We start from the raw sequence: 12,500 nt of genomic DNA on the forward strand, positions 1-12,500 counted from the left end.
AGTTTTGTTGTTGTTGTTTTTCCTGTCGAAGTGGATTTTTCCACAGAATTTTGCCAGGAACAACCCTTTTGTTGCCGTGGGTTCTTTTACGTGCGCTAAGTGCATGTTGCACACGGTACCTCGGTTTATCGTCTCATCCGAATGACTAGCGTCCAGACCACTACTCAAGATCTAGTGGAGGGGGAGAAAATATCGGCGGCTGAGCCGTGATTGGAACCAGCGTGCTCAGATTCTCTCGCTTCCCATGCGGACCCGTTATCTGTAGGCCATCACTCCACATACCACAAAACATGTATCAGCTGTGTTGTGTTGGGTGTGTTGTTGTGTCGATAATGATAATGATGTTGATATTGCTGATGATAATGATGATGATAGCAATAACAATGATAATAACAGCAAAAACAACAACAGCAGCAGCAGCAACAAAACAAAAGCAGCAGTAGCTTAAAACACACACACACACACACACACACACACACACACACACACACACAAATTGGCAGTTAAAACCGATTGCCATCAGAGTGTAGTGGGGTGAGAGTGAAGAAAGAAATTACTCAGGTCTTCTTTTATCATGTGAAGCATACCACCACGAAAGATTTGAAAAGGCAAAAATAAAAATAGATGAATAAGATGAATATTATTTGAAATAAAAAAAAAGGGGGGGGGGGCGCTGATTTCTCTTCTCCGAAACATTCTGTTAAACTGTCGGGTCGGTTATGCACGCAAGCACTCTCGGAATGCAGTACCTTCTTCAAACCCCCTACCTCAGTCCCTGCGCATTTACCCTCCCCCCCCACCCCCACTCCCCAACACCCGCCCCCTTTTTACCCTTCCTTTCACGGTGTACCATGTTTGCATAGTTTTGCGATGAAACACTTTCTATGAGGAAGCTCTCCTTTATTTTATTTTATTTTTATTTTTATTTTTTTATAATGCTGTAACTACAGACACCTGTGTTTTCTTCATTGTTTTCAAGGGCATGGGTGCTGTCATGTGGTTGTAACGATGAGGTACTAAAGGTTTGGGATTGGAAAACTGAATAAACTGAGGAGGGTTAGTGCGAGTGTGTGTGTGTGTGTGTGTGTGTGTGTGTGTGTGTGTGTGTGTGTGTGTGTGTGTGTGTGTGTGTGTGTGTGTGTGTGTGTGTGTGTGTGAGTGTGTGTGTGTGTGTGTGTGTGTGTGTGTGTGTGTGTGTGAGTGTGTGTGTGTGTGTGTGTGTGTGTGTGTGTGTGTGTGTGTGTGTGTGTGTGTGTGTGTGTGTGTGTGTGTGTGTGTGTGTGTGTGTGTGTGTGTGAGTGTGTGTGTGTGTGTGTGTGTGTGTGTGTGTGTGAGTGTGTGTGTGTGTGTGTGTGTGTGTGTGTGTGTGTGTGTGTGAGTGTGTGTGTGTGTGTGTGTGTGTGTGTGTGTGTGTGTGTGAGTGTGTGTGTGTGTGTGTGTGTGTGTGTGTGTGAGTGTGTGTGTGTGTGTGTGTGTGTGTGTGTGTGAGTGTGTGTGTGTGTGTGTGTGTGTGTGTGTGTGTGTGTGTGTGAGTGTGTGTGTGTGTGTGTGTGTGTGTGTGAGTGTGTGTGTGTGTGTGTGTGTGTGTGTGTGTGTGTGTGTGTGTGTGTCCGCACGCGTGTATACATGTGTCAGTGCTTGTGTGTGTGTATGTATATATATATATAGAATATGTATATGCATATATATATATAATATATATATATATATATATATATATATATATGCGTTTGCGCGGGCGCCTTGAACATAATTATCTCTATAGTGAGAAAGAGAACGCGAACGTGAGCGTGTGTGTGTGTGTGTGTGTGTGTGTGTGTGTTTGTGCACCTGTGTGTGTGTGTACGTTAGCTTGCGTGTATGTATCATATAAAGACGGAAAGAAAATGGTAGGAACGTTGACAGGCTGAAGCTTCCCGAACCCAACCCTAATCCCTAGTGAGAGATCCTGAAGCCTCGGCGTTATTTTACAGCCCACACCAGTACTATACTGCTGTCTGTGTCTGCAGTGGTCCGTCCCCGTTGTCTGGAGACTTTTGGACAGCAAAACGATTTGCGTGACTTGTGAGACTGAGGCCGCCGGGGAAGCACACCCTTTCGAGTTAAACCATACAGTGCCTGCCAAACAGGGTGATAACTGAGAGAGAGAGAACACTGAACACTGAAATGTTTAATGTCATTAGCTGTAAAGCTGTAGTGACATAGTCGGTACAAGTCAGAACAAAAATGGTGATAAACAAATAAAATAGAACAGAAAGGAAAAACATATTCAAAGTAAACTAAACTACTAAGGGATAAGCGGCACTCTGGTACTTTATTTGCTTAAAAAGTCCATGTGGCAGGCGGGTACTGTGCATCCTGCCCTCCCCCCCAGTCGTTCGGTGTTCAAGTCACCTGAAAGAAGTGTTTCGGGTCGTCAGTGGGAGAACTGGGATGGTTTTCTGTGGAGAGCAGCACGACTTTAACACACGGAGAAACCTGTTGTGGCACAAGATCGTAATGAAATACGACACCGTGTGATACAACGCAATACACTACAGCACAATAAAATACAACACACTACACAACACATTACAGTAGAATACAATACACCCTGAAAACGAAGCATGGCTACACGGCAAATGTTACTACACACACACACACACACACACACACACACACACACACACACACACATCCCACACGACACGCGCGCACGTACACACACGCTCGCACGCACACATACATAAAAAAGCCTATTCGTGAAAACAAGCAGAATGTGCATGGGAAGTTGCAGACCACGACTTTAACTAAAGAACAGTGACACCAAAGACAGACAACCATTCTTGGCAACAGACTTGTCGGAGTGAAAAAACAACAACAAAAAAACCCAAACAAACAACAGAAACAACATAAAGGTTTCAACAGTATGCAACAGAGATTGACGTCAGTAATTCAACACACTACATAAGCACCGTAGCGCTTCCTTCAGCAAACCATAAACTATTCGCTTTTAACGATCCGCACAACAGAACAACCATTTACAAATCATTGTTGGCGCAAATGCCCAGGCAGATCATTGGTGGATATATAATCGTCAATAAACCATTGATGAAATGAACACTATACTATCTTCATGGGACTTGCAGACTATAATCAATAACAACCATCTACTTGAAGATCTAGTCATCAGCCCCATCCACATGTAATATGCAGCTTCTGTTCAAACGTGTGTGTGTGTGTGTGTGTGTGTGTGTGTGTGTGTGTGTGTGTGAGAGAGAGAGAGAGAGAGAGAGAGAAAGTGTGTGTGTGTGTGTGTGTGCTCGGCGTGCATGTGTGTGTGTGTGTGTGTGTGTGGTGCGTGCATGTGTGAGCATGCACAAGTTTTTACAATGATATGCACATGTATATATATCTTAATTTCTATTGTATTTCTTAATTTCAATGTTTGTGTATTATTTTCGATTTATGTTCGTATCTTGTCATGTACTAATCCCCCCCCCCCCTCAATATTCCTTGAGACCCCGGTACACTTGGCAATAAAAACATATTCTATTCTATTCTATAATAGGAGTAAGGTAGACTTGGGACAGTCAGCACTGGTGGCCTGATCTTCTTCTGCAGGGATGTGTGTTGACACCACTTTCGTATCCCATGTTCACGCATGACTTAACAAGTAGTTATCTAGCCTGTTGATACTAGAAGGCTTGGAAACGAATGATGATGGAGATATGAGCTCTTGGAGTCTGTGAGTTGATAGGATAAAAACGTTTATACATACGTCGGGAAAAAAAATCCGTGCTTCAGGAAGATGAAGGTTGATAATTTTTCTCTAAATATATGAAGACAAACAAGTAAAAATTGCGGTTTAAATTTTCAGCCTATCCTTTCTAGTGGTTTAAAATGGGAGAAAAACACAGACAAGATTAACGCCAATCATCAGCATCGCATGTGCTTCCTTCGACGCCTGACCGAGAGTATTCAAAAGCGGAATAAGAGACATTTTGATTAATCTGTCTACCTGTCTATCTATCTATCAATCTATTTGTATGTATGCATGTATAACACACACACACACACACACACACACACACACACACACACACACACACACACACACACACACACACACACACACAATTATGGCTGTTGTTGAAAACGTGTTTTCGTGCATACTGTCGCTTTCTTTTGTGTACAAAGCCTGACTAATGCATTAGGTTTATAAATGCGAAAGTCGTGCATCTGCTCCTGTTTTCACAGCAAATGTAGTTCAGCTAAAAAGGATCAGTCCGCGCGCTTTGTCACCTCCTTGAAACTAGAACTGAAACTTCTGGTGTGAAGGTGTTCCTAGCTCAGAACTACAGCTACGACACTGAGTCAGTTTTTACCGTCTCTGTATCACAGTTTTGAACCTATTAAGAAAAACAAACAAACAAAAAAACACAACAAAACAAGTACACCCCCCCCCCTTCCCCACAAAAAAAAAACAGCCCCAAAAACAACTACAGAAAAAGAAGAAGAAAACAACCGCCTATGTCGGTCAAGACGAATCATATCCAGCTTTCGGATATTTCGAGTTGCAGCAGTGAAATCACTACTGAAGAGGGCACATAACAAAAAGCAGTAAGTCCTGTTAACAGCTTGCCTCCAAAAGCAGTCAATGCCACGTCCGATAGCCCGTGTTGTTTATGACCGTTGTAAAGATTCATTCCCATGTCCCTGTTAAAATACACTGTTGTTGAGCTTCATTCACAAGTCTGTATTAACAGCATCCATTAAAAATATATACGGTGCAAACGAAGTTAAGTACCACGTTCAGTTTTCGTTTCTGTGTTCGAACAGATTGTTTTATGATGTAACTGGTTGAGATCTCACCGTTCATAGCAATTGATGGAAACAGTTTTTGATTATGAATGGTGATGTTTCGTTTAAACAATTTTCTTTTGTAGAACATAGAAAAAAACTGAACGTGATCCTTTAGTCGTTTTGGATAGTATACAGATATACAATGCCGCCATCATTTACGATAGGACCTCATTATGTCGTCATTCGCCTCTCATAAATCGTGTGATTCTGTTGTACGTGTACTTGTGAGCATGCGTGTATGTGGTTTATGGGAATGACTGTCAGCGCGCGCTTTTTTTTTTCTTCTTTCTGAGTGTGTGTGTGTGTGTGTGTGTGTGTGTGTGTGTGTGTGTGTGTGTGTGCCGGCCGGTGTATGTGTGTTTGTGCTTTTTTTCTTCTTTCTTTCTTTTGTGTGTGTGTGTGTGTGTGTGTGTGTGTGTGTGTGTGTGTGTGTGTGTGTGTGTGTGTGTGTGTGTAGCGTCTCTGTGTTATTTTGTCTGTAGCCACTGTCGTATGTCATTGCTCAGTGTACAATATACATAGGTGCGTGTACTTACTTTTGTGTGTGTGTGTGCGCGCGTGTGTGTCGTTGCTCTTCAGTTTGTATTTTTTCACTTTTGAAATGTGATATTAGACGGTGTGTGTGTGTGTGTGTGTGTGTGTGTGTGTGTGTGTGTGTGTGTGTGTGTGTGACGCTTTTTGAGAGAGAGAGAGAGAGCATGCATATATATTATATGTTATGAATGACTATTGAAGTGACTACGTATTTAAACATGATACATCCTTAATATCATATTGCTTGTGATCAACTAGCAATAAAAATACAACATTTGATTAATAGCACAACAGAAACTATCCAAACAAAAAACCAGTTTTGCAGAGCTCTCATATATATATATATATATATATATATATATATATATATATATATATATATATATATATATATATATATATATATATATATATATATATATATCCAATTCCCATTAAACTTTGTATACCTTGTGTTACCGTGTACCGGGTGGTATGGGTGTTTTGAATTTAACTCGGATAAAAGGATAAGAGAATTAAAAGACCCCTAAATGTAGCTCACAAACGCCACAGGTGATGAAGAAGACCGGAAGTTTGAGGAGAGGTGAAATATGATAGATTTTAGTTTGGAGGATTAGACAGATAAAAGGGGATAAAATGATTAACTCACTCAGTACGGCCAGTCCTCTCTTCTCCTCTACACAGACCCCTCGGATGTCCAGTGGGTGTCTCAATGACCCAAACTTTAGCTTCCGTCGTCAGAATTGTGGTATTCTTTGTCAACATTCACCTCTTCAGTATAAGACCGTTCCGCTTGCAATATTTTGATGGTGGTAATTGGGGTGAAATGCTGTTAACGTCGTCTCTTTCGCCGTTCGTATGGAGAGAGTTAAAAGGAATTAACAGAATTAAAAGGGGGGGTAAATGATCAACGCACAGGCCAGAGACATAATTATAGAGGCCAGTCACAAAGAGTTTTCTATTGTTTTATTTACAATAATTGAGAGGAGGAAATTAATAGAAAATAAGTCAGTGCAGAGACGAACTTTGTGCTGATGTGTCGTGTCTGTCGCACGTGCTGGTAAGGCTGCACGTGTTGGCATTTGTAAAGTTAGTGAGCAACCTGCCATAGTTACCATAGTCCGGCCATAGTGATAGTATGGTTTCAATCGAAATTCAAGTTCCGAGTTCAAAGTGATAGCTTGCCACAGTAATGACAATGATGGTAATAATAATGATGATACTAACCATGATCATAAGCGTGGTAATAATTATTATAGTAATGAAAGTTTGTTACTGCTTGAGGAAAAAAGGTTACATATCTGGTTTTAGTCGAACTTGGTACAACGTTTATTTAGAGGTAGAATATAAACCCAGTTGGCAGTCAAAGCCACAGCATTGTATCTGTGAGAGAAAAAAAAAAGAAGTAAACATGAAGAAAAGCAAACGATCTTGGACTTTACGTCCACTTTTCATTAGACGTGGTCGTGTGGGTGGCTATGGCCAGAACATCGATGGTTTCACAAGTCCAGTGCATGATCAGAGAAGTCCTTTTACAAGATAGTGTACTTTGCAGTTACCCCCACACCCCCATTCCATGAGTGCTGTGAGGGACTAAAGTGTATCGAACTTAGGCCATTCCTCTCTTGTTTTATGTGTATTTTTCTTTTTCTTGCAGGCATGAAATATTCTTATATTGAGAGAGAGAGAGAGAGAGAGAGAGAGAGAGAGAGAGAGAGAGAGAGATGATTTATTCACAGGCCAAGGCCCCTTACGAAGGAGTATGTGAACGTAATACAATACAAACACCATAATGCAAAATATATGGAAAACTTGATATAACATCGGTTTCAAATGAAAGTTTGCATGGCAACGAAACAATGCATGAGAAGAGAGAGAGAGAGAGAGAGAGGGGTGGGGGAGGGAGAGGATGGGAGAGAGGGAGAGAAGGGAGAGAAGGGGAGAAGGGAGAGAGGGGGGGGAGAGGGAGATAAGGGAGAAGGGGGGGAGGGAGAGAAGGGAGAGGGGGGAGGGAGAGGATGGGGGAGATGGAGAGAGGGGTGGGGGAGGGAGAGGATGGGAGAGAAGGGAGAGGGGGGGAGGGAGAGGATGGGAGAGAAGGGAGAGAGGGGTGGGGGAGGGAGGAAGAGAATGGGAGAGAAGGGAGAGGGGGGGAGGGAGAGGATGGGAGAGAGGGAGAGAAGGGAGAGAGGGGTGGGGGAGGAAGATGGGAGAGAAGGGAGAGGGGGGAGGGAGAGGATGGGGGAGAGGGAGAGAAGGGAGAGAGGGGTGGGGGAGGGAGAGGATGGGAGAGAAGGGAGAGGGGGGTGGGGGAGGGAGGGAGAGGATGGGAGAGAAGGGAGAAGGGGGAGGGAGAGGATGGGGGAGAGGGAGAGAAGGGAGAGAGGGGTGGGGGAGGGAGAGGATGGGAGAGAAGGGAGAGGGGGGAGGGAGAGGATGGGAGAGAAGGGAGAGGGGGGAGGGAGAGGATGGGAGAGAGGGAGAGAAGGGAGAGAGGGGTGGGGGGAGGGAGGGAGAGGATGGGGGAGAGGGAGAGAGGGGTGGGAGAGGATGGGAGAGAGGGAGAGAAGGGAGAGAGGGGTGGGGGAGGGAGGGAGAGGATGGGAGAGAGGGAGAGAAGGGAGAGAGGGGTGGGGGAGGGAGAGGATGGGAGAGAAGGGAGAGGGGGGGAGGGAGAGGATGGGAGAGAGGGAGAGAAGGGAGAGAGGGGTGGGGGAGGGAGGGAGAGGATGGGAGAGAGGGAGAGAGGGGTGGGAGAGGATGGGAGAGAAGGGAGAGAGGGGTGGGGGAGGGAGAGGATGGGAGAGAAGGGAGAGGGGGGAGGGAGAGGATGGGAGAGATGGAGAGAGGGGTGGGGGAGGGGAGGGATGGGAGAGAGGGAGAGAAGCAGAGAGGGGTGGGGGAGGGAGAGGATGGGAGAGGGAGAGGGGGGAGGGAGAGGATGGGGGAGAAGGGAGAGGGGGGAGGGAGAGGATGGGGGAGAGGGAGAGGAGAGAGGGGTGGGGGAGGGAGGGAGAGGATGGGGAGAAGGGAGAGAGGGGTGGGAGAGGATGGGGGAGAGGGAGAGAAGGGAGAGAGGGGTGGTGGAGGGAGGGAGAGGATGGGGGAGAGGGAGAGAAGGGGTGGGGAATCAAAGGAGGGAAGTGGATCTGGCACACGCTGTGTCAATGATGAAGTGAAACGTGTGCTGTGCAGGTGAAGGCGTCAGGGATTTATTCCTCAAGTCCGGATTATCTCTACGGGTGCTGAGTCAGATATGGTGAGTCATTCTGTGCCGTTTGGCCTGTCGCCCCTGTACTCCGTTTCCGTTCGTCTGTCTGTCTTCTCTGTCCGTATGTCTGTCTCGTGTCTCTGTTCCTCTCTCTGTCTCTTGTGTCTGTTTCGTTGTCTGTGTGTCTATTTTTTTCAGGACGATTCTTATCAGAAAAAGAAAGAAAAAAAAAAAATGACAGGACTGCTGTCAGAGGAAGGAGTGTACCAGACCAACAGTTTGATTTATATATACTACAGAATATTCGTGGGTTGTATTCAACCATAGCCACTTGCCATGAACCTCACATCACCTGTCTGGAATAAAAAAAAAATAAAAAAAAGCCAATGACTGGGACTTACTGAATTATATCACAGTGAAATGTCAGCTAATCTGCAGCCATGTAAGTTGTAAAATCTGTGCATTTTTTTTTTAAAGCCCGTTTCACAGTCTTGAGTTTGTTCCGTTTCTTATCAGTTTCAGTTTCAGTAGCTCAAGGAGGCGTCACTGCGTTCGGACAAATCCATATACGCTACACCACATCTGCCAAGCAGATGCCTGACCAGCAGCGTAACCCAACGCGCTTAGTCAGGCCTTGAGAGAGAAAAAAAAAAGGTGAGTAAATAATAGATAAATACATTAAAAAAAAACCCAACAAACCTACTACTAATAATAATATGTATAAGGCGCAAAAACTTGATGAAGTCAACTATAAGCGTACATAAATAAATAAATAATATATATTTTTTTTAAAATGTAGTCATAATAATAATAATAATAATAAAGTAATTATCAGCAGAGCATGACCATGTGTTCTGAGGAGGCAAGAGTGGAAGAAAGAAAGTTATTTGTATTTGTTTGTATTTGTATTTCTTTTTATCACAACAGATTTCTCTGTGTGAAATTCGGGCTGCTCTCCCCAGGGAGGACGCGTCGCTACACTTACAGCGCCACCCATTTTTTTTTTGTTTTTTTCCTGCGTGCAGTTTTATTTGTTTTTTTCCAATCGAAGTGGTTTTTTCTACAGAATTTTACCAGGAACAACCCTTTTGTTGCCGTGGGTTCTTTTACGTGCGCTAAATGCATGCTGCACACGGGACCTCGGTTTATCGTCTCATCCGAATGGCTAGCGTCCAAACCACCACTCAAGGTCTAGTGGAGGGGGAGAAAATATCGGCGGCTGAGCCGTGATTCGAACCAGTGCGCTCAGATTCTCTCGCTTCCTAGGCGGACGCGTTACCTCTTGGCCATCACTCCACATTACGGTGTCAGCGCACGAACACAAATCCTATTACAGAAGGCATGTCAGATGTCAGTACACATGACCTTCACTCATAAACCAGCCAGAATCCGCTCCCTAATCCGCCCTGCACGAGCTGTGCGGGCGACATGCAAGCGATTACGATTAGGCGTTAGGTCATGGAGTTTGCTGCAAACCCGGCGTAACCCGAACAGACCAAACCATTAACTGTGTGACCACAATACAAATACTCGCCAGGACGTAGAATCGGTCCTGTGGTGAATAATTGAAAAATTTTAAAGTGTAACGACATAAAATTATAATTTCTGCACTATTGTGCAATGGCTTACACATATGGGTATTTGCAATACTCTCTCTTCCACCGAGTCTTGTATAACAAGGGAAAACTTCGCGATAGGCTGCCCGCGAGCGAGGATCGCCGCCCGTGCAGTGCTGTAGGTCAAGTGACCAACGTCCAGCCATAGACACTAGAGATACTAGTGTTTGAGATACTAGTGTCTTTGGTCCAGCCTACGTCGTCAAGTGACCAACGTCCAGCCTCCATAATGTATTTGAGGAGTCCACAGGGGTGAAACTAATCATATCAGGCATGCAGTGGGCTCTCTCCCTCAGAGAGAAATGATAATTAGACCCCCAGTAGCAGTCTTTGAGGAGTTTCCATTTTACATTTCACTTTTTAATCTTTGCAGACTTATTTTGAAATAACGGAAGAGTTGTTTGTTTACTTGCTATCTGCATTTTGCTTTCCTCCACTGTTATGTTGTACGGAAAACATTTTTTGTCAGAACTTTACACATACATCAGTCCATTCATGCATCTGTTCATACACCAGTATTCGTACATCCAACCATTCGTGAATACATGACGACGACTGTTTCCTCGCATTCGAAGATCAGTAGGAATAAGAAAATGTTTATGATCATGCATATATACACGTACATATTTGTAATCAAATTTCTTCCAAACGAATCTAGGCGTGTTTTACGATGAGCGAGCTTTCTGGAGACAATAATTATAATTGGCTGAAGCAGTGTTTTGTCCGGTCCAAAACGCACTCCCGTTTTCTGTTGTCCAGTGTTGAGAGAAGAGAAGCTGACTGGTTGTTCGTTTTACACATAAAACTTCAGCTCGCTAGGGAGGGTGGGCGTGTATAGGATCGCCTTAAAAACATAATGTAGCTGTAATTTTACCGGATTGTGTTAGAGTATATTGTAGACATTTGTACATTTGGCGATAGAAATTTTCTTTTCGTCAGAATGGCTGCTTTGTTCGGGGAGACTGTGTCAGCACAGTGCATCTCCCCGCCTTTTTCTTCATTAAAAAAATATCTGAGAGATTAGATGCGACGGCCAGACCTCAAGCTAGTCCTAAAAGAGAACGAGAATGTAGCTTACTGGGCATCATTTTATATGAAGTGAGCATTTATCATATCCACATTTATTTTTGTCTACTTTATTCATTCAGATAAAAGCACTTAATCCCCTTACGTCTCCCCCCTTCCCCCTTTTTTATGCAGGAATAGAAACATCCTCACCCCCTCTCAGTCTTATAAGAATAGAGACTCTGAAAGCGTGTTTCTGCTCCAGACAAAACAGCGCCCTCGCTTCGTTCTCCAAAAAAACAACAGAAACACACACACACACACACACACACACACACACACACACACACACACACACACACACACACACACACACACACACACACACACACACACACACACACACACACACACACACACACACACACACACACCAGTCCAGTGGAGACGTTCTTCATTTATTTAGATTTATTCATTTATTCATGTTTTCGAAGTTGTAGACTGTGTGTGTCTTGTCAGGCCGAAACCGTGTAGGAGGAGAGACGATACAGAGTGTAGCTGAGCACAATAGCAGCGTTGTTTATTCTGAAGCTCAGACCCACGACATTGCTCGTAGCTTCGCTCTTCACTGGCCACGAGAAGCCCTCGTCCTGTTGTGGAGCGGACAGATACCCCGAGCGTGTCCAAGAGTGAGCGATAAATCATAACGCCAATAACTTATGCCCAGGTCCTGGCCAGCAACACGCACCAGGCCTTGAGACCTCACGGCAGACTGCACTGGTTCCCGACCATCTGGAATTGGTGCCAAATAACTCCCGCCTGTTGAAGCCAGGCGTGTGAATGACTCTGTCCCGTTTTGACAGTGCGCTGCTCACGTCCGGAGCAGGCAGATGTGTTCGTCCCGCGCCTGTTCGTGATCAGTAATTATGATGATGATAAGACTAACATCAAGCAGTATTAGCAATGACGATGATGATGATGGCAATGGTGATAGTAATAATGGGGCTCTAAGGTGCCCTGTCTCAAGTGAGCTCTGGGGTTCTACAAACTGGTTAAAACATGTCACCGTGTCAACAGCACGAGAATAGTGCAGCGCTTGTAGTTGTACACAAGCACAGAGAGACTCGAAAAACACACTCATGCACGCAAGCACACAGGCGCGAAAACGAGCAAGCACGTATGCACACATGCACTCACACAAGAGCACATGCACGTGCACAGTGCACACACACACACACACACACACCACGCCACGCCACACACACATTACGCCATGTTTATTCATCATT

The 12,500-nt window shown here is 44.5% G+C and overlaps 1 protein-coding gene across 5 annotated transcripts in view; it reads left to right on the top strand.

Moving 5' to 3' along the window:
- Nucleotides 1-12,500, top strand: part of LOC143295010 (uncharacterized) — a 191,913-nt gene that overhangs the window by 42,673 nt on the left and 136,740 nt on the right. For all 5 annotated transcript variants that reach the window (XM_076606544.1, XM_076606543.1, XM_076606545.1 and 2 more), the window contains exon 3: nucleotides 8,575-8,638. In XM_076606544.1, coding sequence (XP_076462659.1) covers nucleotides 8,575-8,638 — 64 coding nt within the window. The remainder of the gene's footprint in view (nucleotides 1-8,574; nucleotides 8,639-12,500) is intronic.

Source organism: Babylonia areolata, chromosome 20, assembly GCF_041734735.1.
Source record: "Babylonia areolata isolate BAREFJ2019XMU chromosome 20, ASM4173473v1, whole genome shotgun sequence".
NCBI classification, from domain to species: Eukaryota; Metazoa; Mollusca; class Gastropoda; order Neogastropoda; family Buccinidae; genus Babylonia; species Babylonia areolata.